The sequence below is a fragment of the Benincasa hispida genome, chromosome 7, assembly GCF_027475165.1.
Source record: "Benincasa hispida cultivar pf3 chromosome 7, pf3_genome.v1.1, whole genome shotgun sequence".
NCBI lineage: Eukaryota > Viridiplantae > Streptophyta > Magnoliopsida > Cucurbitales > Cucurbitaceae > Benincasa > Benincasa hispida.
The window spans coordinates 11020671-11029433 of NC_143484.1; the positions used below are offsets into that span (position 1 = coordinate 11020671).

Consider the following 8763-nt stretch of genomic DNA (forward strand, 5'->3'; position numbering starts at 1 on the left):
TCTTATTTATTTATTTATAATTAAATATTAATTTGTTAAATATCATATATTTAATTTAATGTATATATAAATCACATTTTAGTATACATTATATCATATTCTCTTATAACCTATAGCATTAATATGCATGTCATTCACATTAATTTTAACCTATAACTTTAATATTTGAATCTTATTCAAATATTAATACTCCCTTATTATAAATTTTAATTTTTGAGTAATTCAAATTTAACTTCATATTATAATTTATCTTGTACATTAATATTAATTCCCTCAATAATTTGAACATTTTAAATTCTTTCATTATTAAATATCCTTGTTTAACCCATTATGAGATAACGAAGGGATCTAATGGATCTACAGTTATAAGCTCCAATGATACTAGATTAACTAATTAAACTTTGTTTTTACATAGTACGATTCTCAAGAGGAACACCATTAAAAGTAGTTAAACGGACATTTGAATATGATCAATCTTCATTAACTATGGGGTATGCGATTAAAGACTCATAGTTGCACTGTAGATTATTTTTGTGTTCATTGATTTAACCATTACATGTAAGTTAATCCTTCATAAGTTGTTTGTAATTACAGTTGGGTCAAATTACCGTTTTTCCCTTGTAATTACCTCTTGCTTCTTAAGTACCACTGATCCACTAATGCACAATCTTGTTTATGGTCCGACCATATACAAAAGTCTCTTTCGGGCCAGTGAGAGGGTGAGGCCTCATTGTTCAAGTCCCAGAGTCAGCCTTAAGGGAACAACCTTTCTGCTTACCATTAGGTCGAGAAGGAGTGAATTCCATATTGTGTAGCTATGTTCCTAGCTTTATATTCAATATCATCCCCAAAATGGTAGGCATATTGAGTTTATAACTAAGGCCACTCTCACCCATATAAATCAAAGAACATCCTCATGAATAGAAGTTCATAACTGATGGATTGGAAGGCGAGGCTTTCTACCAATCAAATAATATTTATTTTCACAATACAATACTATAATTAACAAGTAGTCTTAGTGGCAAGATTGAGTTGAACCATAGGGAGCCTAAAATAAAACTTCTCGAAGTTAATGAAAACCTATTGCTACTCAAATTAAGCATATTATTGATACAATTAGGGATACATACAACATGCATAGCGTGGGGCGAACGAACATACAAGGATCAATGATTTAGTTATTATTAAATCTACAAGCATGCTCATCTTAGAAATTAAACCAAGGAATAGAATACAAACATAAAAAGAGAATTCAGGAACATTACAAAAAAAAAATCTCATTAAACTATAGAAAGTTCCCAACAAACCTCAAAACGATGTTTGGACCTTTAGCTATTAATCAATACATGAATCATGACACCAAAATAAAAACTACAGAGTTTTTAAAAAAAGAAGAAAAGAAACAAAAACTACTTTGGCGCGTCGAGATACATATACTAGGTAATTCAAATATTTTTTTAGTAATTAACAAATAATCTTCGATTATATTTGTCATATTAAAGGAGGAAATATCCAGGTACGCTCAGGAGAAAATTGTGAAATGGGCAGCAAGATCTAGTAACATGAAGTAAAATCATATGATTGATTTAAAAGTGTGTTTTATGTGAAAAATACACTCATAACCTCAATGCTAAAGGAGGAAATATTCAAATCCTAAGGTTAAATGAATTCAAGTGCTACTGTTCATGTAACAAATGGCAAGCATTGGGTATTCTATGCTCGCATTTTATGGCGGTTTGCTCACAATTGAATATGAATTACGAAGATTTCATTGAGATCTACTATAAACTTTCAGCATATGCTGCATGTTACTCTTCTTAATTTCAACTTGTACCTCGTGAAGATTACTGGATCACTTTTCCTAATATGCCTATCATACATGTTAACCTTCGTTGTTGAGGAAACCTAGTAGACCAAGGAGTTCATGATATCATAATGAGATGGACTAGATAAAACCATGTACTCAAGTATGATGTGTCCTTTGAGACTAAGAGTGACATTGGACAATTAGGTTACTTGTAACTAATATTTTTATTGTATAGTCAATATTTTATTGTTTAATAAGATTGTCTTTTTTATTATATAATTTATTTTTTAAGTTCTAATTTATTTAGGTGTTTGATTTAAGAAATGTATATAATTTGTTTTTTAGAACATGACTTTAAATCCAGAACTATTTGATCCATCAGCTTTATGCAATCAACCTATCCATCGATCAGAAATTGTGTGGCAAGATCGAATTATGGCGAGCTACATTATAGATGTCGACAATGGTTGTTTACTGCATCATCTCACTCCACCGTATTATAATGTCATTACTTTGCACGCCGAGATTCTATGGTATGGCCAAATTGGATTTCATTCAGTTGAATTGACATCTCATAACTTTATTCGTTGAAAGATGGAGACTAGAGACCACATTTCATGTGCCTTGTGGAGAGTGTATTATCACATTACAAGACATGACAGTGTTGATCAGGCTATCAGTTGACAGCGAGCCTGTTATCGAAGTAATGGTTTATGATTGATCGAATATGTGTCAAATGTTACTCGTTGTAACCCCAGATGGTTGTTCTATCAAGGGATCGAGATTAAGTTTACCATGACTAGCATCACAATTTCAAGGGTTAGATGACAATGTAGACGAGGAAGCTATGACGAGATATATTGGGGCATACATACTATAGTTGATAGGTGGAAGTCTATTTTCTAACAAATCAACTCACATGGTGTACCTGATGTTCTTTCCATTGTTAGACAATCTCCATGATATGGGACGATACTCTTGGGGTAGAGCGTATTTGGCATAGCTGTATAGACAGCTATGTAAAGCAACAAAACTTGATGTTTGCCGAATCGTTTGGCTTATGATACTTCTATAAATATGGGCTTGGGAATGATTTTCAACAATGGGTCCTTAGCTCCGTCAATGATCATGAATTAGTTGGACGAGCTCGCGATTCTCGATATGTTAATTTAATTTGATTTAAACAATATTCTTTATATGAATGACATAGTTAATTTAAAATTTAATACATATACATATATATATATATATATATATATATATATAAATATATTAAATTCTAGTAATATAGTTGGATAAACCAATTTTGTCTAACTAGGTCAGTTACACATGTAGTGAGTCAATACAAGTACATGTTTGATCTACTTCAATTAGGTACGTGAATACTCAACTCAATTGAATTTTATTTATACACATTGTTTTATGTACTCGTATTTAATATTTTTAATATAATATGTTATGTTTAAGTTGATTTAGGAGGTTTACAAAATTGTCATTGACACTTTGTGCAATTTCTATATGAATAGTCAAGACATATGGCAGACGATAAGTCCATTCATATGTTTTCACATTAGGGAGTGAATCTTCCTGGCAGGGTGATCTAACAATTTGGCTTCCATCAAGATGTCTCATCAGAGTGCAATACTGAATCCCTACTACATGACATAGAGTTACAAACTGCAAATTGGTCTATAAGGATTATACATTAGGTAGTAGAAAGTTTATTACAATGTGTATTTCAATTGATCCATACGGGGGAGATGTAACTCAAGATTACATCATTAATATAATAATATCACGAGGCGCTATATTACTCATATAGTTGCAATTGTCGGTCTAATGGTACATAATACAATATTGTCTGATTGTTTTAATTTTTTCTTTTTTTTCATACAATTTATTGTAAAAGAAAATTATATACTTAATAGATTGCAAGTTTAACTTACGACCATTCATTTTTAATAGGTCACAAGTACAACTTGCTACCTATTATATATATAATTTTTTTAAATGTCACATCTCAAACTACAATATTTCTCTAAATACTTCCATAACCACAATATTTTGCCAAATACTTTTCATGACTACAATATATTTCTAATTTTTTAGAAATAAAATAAACTAGAGTTAGGAATGAAATTTTAACCATTAAAAATTTATCAACAAAGTTGTGTTTTTTATTAAAAAAAATTATTGATTTGACTGCATTTAATAATAATAATATGGATGACCCTAATTTCAATAAAGATGACAAATTGTGATCATACTTTCAACATAGTTGACAAATGTGGTTTTTGTACTTTATTATTTGATGTTTGACCATCTTTTTGCATTCCTTCCTTATCCCTTTGTTTGTCAATTTTCCATTAAAATCTATAATCAAATGTCAAAGCATTTTGTTCACCAAATCCTTGCTTTCAAAAATTAGACAGTGATACATAGCTTCTTGACTTTGAAAAGTCAATAGTACTCTAAATACAATTGAAACGCAAAAAATTTTCTAAATACCCAAAAAAAACGTCTTTATCTTTTCAAATTTCTAAATTTACTGTTAATATTTTAATTATTACAAAACAAGTTCATGCTGTTTAATAGAAACAAATGTTAAAATTTGATGACCAAAGTTACTCAATTATGCCTTTTTGCTTGTGTTTCTCATCCCTTTGAACAACATAAATATATAAATATTACTTGACAGATGAAACCGAAGAACTGATGTCTCCATGGGCCAAAGATGTTAATAAATCAATCAATTTTTCAGCCCTCATTTGGTAACATTTCGTTTTTTTAAAAAAAAAAAATTAAGCCTATAAACACTATTTCCATTTCCAAATTTCTTTCTTTATTAGTTATTTTTTACCAATAGTTTAAAAAACTAAGCAAAATTTTGAAAGCTAAAATAGTAACTTTTAAAAACTTTTGTTTGTTTTTGAAATTTGGTTAAGAATTTAACCATTGCACTTAATAAAGATGCAAATTATGATAAAAAAATGAAAAGAAAATAGATTAATTTTCAAAAATAGAAAACAAAAAACAAAATGGTTACAAAAGAGGCTTTAGTTAACCATTTAATTTTTTGCACAACATTTTTTTTTTAGTTTTCCATACCATTATTCTAGCATACAAACACAAACATAATTCATAATTCCACATGAAGGAAAATCAATATTAATTTATAAGTGAGACTTTTAAAACTCTGTTTAATAACTAATCTACCTTTAGTTTGCAACTTTCCAAAGATGACTATTTAATCTCAAACTGAAGCTTCTCTCATCTTCAATTGAGACTGCTGAATGTGAATATGTACACAAAAGAATTATTGTGTGCAGTGTATGTAATAAACTAAAATGTACAAGGTTTGAGTTAAGAAGTTTAATTGGGAGATTTAACCTACTTTATCAAGCCAAGAAACTAGCTGCTGAGTTGAAGGCCTCTCTTTAGGTACCATACATAAGCAAAGACATGCTATATCAAGAACTTCAACCATCGCTGTCTCGTTCTTCTTGTCGTATACCAATGGGTCGAACACCTCACTTACCTTTCCATCTTTCCTCATCTGGAACACCCAAGAGATCAAGTCTCGAAATCCTTTCGGTCTACACATATCAATTGGCCTTTTACCAGTCAAAAGTTCTAATAGAACAACTCCAAAACTGTACACATCTCCGTTGTAGGTCGCGACCGAAGATTGCCCGTACTCAGGTGGAATGTAGCCCAAGGTACCAACAAGATCGGTTGTTATGTGGGTATCATAGGGAAGAATGAGTCTAGCAAGACCAAAATCAGCCAAATGAGCTTTAAAATTTTTGTCTAAAAGAATGTTACTTGACTTTATATCTCGATGGAGGATATGGGGTTCACAGGATTGATGCAAATAAGCCAGCCCCCTGGCAGCCCCTTGAGCTATCTGCAATCTGGTATCCCAGTCGAGACAAGACGGGCCGACAGGTTTTTCATGTAACCAGTAATCTAAGCTACCATTCTCCATGTACGAATAAATCAAAAGCCTGTCATTCTTATACATACAATACCCCTGAAGAAGAACAAGATTTGGATGCTGAGCACGTGAGAGTGTTTCGATTTCAGCTCGAAATTCTCTGTCCATTTGACCACAATCACCAGACAACCGTTTTACAGCAACCTTTCTACCATCCAGAAGGGTGGCTTTGTAAACCAAACCGAAACCCCCACATCCAATGATATTTTCTTGATCGAAGTCGTTAGTTGATTTCAAAATATCCTCCAGTGAGAGACTTCCATTGTTATTGTTTTGGAACAAAACTACCAATCCTGCCTTGACTTCCTTCAAGTCATTCTTGCCAATGTTAGACACTTCGTTTTCAGGATCTCTAACTCTTCCCTGAGGTGCACGAAGCACAAAGACAACTACAAGTGTTGCAAGAAAAATAACTCCAAAGATAATACCGAGAATTACACCTATCAAAGACCCCATGACCGTTCTTGATTTGCGGGATACTATGAGAGGATCTCGGTCAATTGATGCACAGAGGTCGTCTTGGACACAAAAATTGTTTCCTTCAAAGCTAGAGTTACCAAAGGTATGAAACTGACCTCCTTTAAGAATCGCCCCATGTAATTGGTTGTATGCAACACTGAACTTGGACAAAAAATTGAGCTTTTGCAGTGAAGGTGGAATTATTCCTGAAAGATTGTTGTGAGAAAGATCTAGAGTCTCTAAGCTAACCATCCCAGAGAGGTTGCTCGGAATTGATCCTGATAACCTGTTGTATTTCAAATCAAGAACTAGAATCTCCTTAAGATTTCCAAACTCTGGCCAGATAGGTCCACTGAGATTGTTGAGACTGAGGTCCAAAGTGGGTGGAAATTTCCGTACTTGATTGTACTGCCATCCAGTTCCATTTCTTTTTACGAAAAGAGAAAAGTCCGGTGAGGCAGGTCCATCAAGCAAGAAGTTTCTGTCAATGTAACTTCTCATTTCAGTTATCTCTTTTGGGATACCTCCAATGAATGAATTATTAGATAAATCCAAGTAAAACACGAACTGAAACTCGCCGAACCAGGATGGAATATTTCCTCCAAGATGGTTCCATGACAAATCCAAAAACTGCAACTTGTTAGAACCTCTCAACCACTGGGGTATCATTCCCTTCAATCGACAATTAGCAATTATAAAAACTTGGAGGCTCTTGAAATGCAAGTTAGGATTATCTTCCAACACTTCACCATGAAAGTTAAAGGTAAGAACCACAGTACTCAAATTCTGACAATGTTGCAAGACATTAAGAGCGGAAGAAACATTAACAATGCTTGTATTCGTTAGTGATAAATAAGATAGGCTCTGAAAATTTCTAAAGCTTCCGGGGATCTGACCACCAAGCTTGTTCCTAGCAAGGTTTATGCTTCTCAGTTGCGTACAAGAGGGAAGATTACTAGGTATAGATCCCTGAAACCTATTAGAGCCTAAATCAAGTGAAACCAGGCTTGTCATCACTGAACAATTAAGATCAAGAGTTCCCCCTATTGAATTGTTCCTCAAATTTAGGACAGTCATTGAAGCAGAGTTTGACAAGGACTTGGGAATCCTCCCATTAAACCTATTAGACTCAGCAGAAAAGTAACTCAAATTCACAGAGTTGTAAAAAACATCAGGAATTTCCCCAAAAAACTCATTAGATGACAAATCCAACCTAACAAGGCTTGTTAGATTCCCAACAACACTATTCAAAGAACCAGAAAGCTTGTTGTTCTGAACACACAAATGGGTCAATTTTCTCAATTCAGAAACCTCATCAGGTATCCCGCCACTGATAATATTGGATTCCAGATGTAGTCTCTTCAAGGAAACACATTCACCAAGTTGAAAAGGAAACATACCAACGAAATCATTGAAACCCAGATTCAGAACCTCAATTCTAGAGGAGTTAACACAAACCCCAAATGGAAGAACACCACTGAAGGAATTACGAGAAACATTAAGAATCCGTAGGGAAGGCAAATCAATGGTACCTGTTGAGAAGTTCCCAAAGAACCGATTGAAGCTAAGATCAAGAACTTCCAAGTATGGGAGCTGAAACAGAGCCAAAGGAATAAACCCAGAGAGGAAATTAGAAGACAAATTAAGAACTCTGAGGCGTTCCAATCTCGCAATTGAGTTTGGTAGTTCACCAACTAGCTTTCTCCCACCAAGCTCAATCTTCACAACCCTTCCAAAAGAGTCACAAGTGAGGCCAGTACAACTACAGCAATTCGTCGAACAGTTGGTGTGCAATCCGTCGATTTGAGAACTAATACTACGGTGGAAATCCTGGAAGGCCTTGGAGTCATTAGAATGGCATATTAAGGGGTTTTGGGAATGGGAGAGATGGAATTGGAGGAAAAGGGAGATGGGAAGAAGGATTGAGAAGAAGTTTTGAAAACCCATTTGGATTTTGAGGATTTGGGATCGAAGGATTGGGATATTGGGAGAAAGGATAAAGGAAAATGGAAGAGAGAGAGAGAGAGAGAGAGAGATGAGGAAATGGGTGAAGGAAGTGAAGGAGAAATGGGATGAAAATGGTGTAACGGTGAAGCTCCATAGTCAAAGCTGGAGACGATGGTGGCAAGAGTCAAATGGTGGGTGGCTGAGCTCATGGTGGTCACGTGCGCGTAGAACGTAGACCTTTTTATTCTTTTATTATTTTATTTTTAAAGAAAAGCAAATTTATATATTTATTAATATATTGATTTGAGAAATATTAAATTTTAGGGTACTTTAATGATGTTGATGGGTGAGTGGAAGTGGATGGTGGCAGACGGCGGTGATCTGTGTCAATTGTCATATTTTTTATTTTATTTTTCTTCTTTTTGCCAATAAATGTTAGGATAGTTGTATTAGGTAGCAAACGTATTTTACCATATTTGCAAATGGAAAATACTTGGGTGACAAGTCTCAGTAATTCCGTGTCGAATTAAAAATTGTCACATAATAATTTTTT

The 8763-nt window shown here is 33.7% G+C and overlaps 1 protein-coding gene across 1 annotated transcript; it reads right to left on the minus strand.

The window, feature by feature from the left end:
- Positions 1-4979: 4979 nt before the first annotated feature.
- LOC120069286 (phytosulfokine receptor 1-like) lies at positions 4980-8415 on the minus strand. The gene has a single exon (XM_039021004.2). It carries the CDS (start codon positions 8208-8210, stop codon positions 5193-5195), a length of 3018 nt encoding a protein of 1005 aa, XP_038876932.2. The 5' UTR covers positions 8211-8415; the 3' UTR covers positions 4980-5192.
- Positions 8416-8763: the final 348 nt, after the last annotated feature.

Excerpts from the sequence above, each read along its gene's own strand:
- LOC120069286 (XM_039021004.2), bottom strand. The coding sequence starts at position 8,210 with ATGGGTTTTCAAAACTTCTTCTCAATCCTTCTTCCCATCTCCCTTTTC.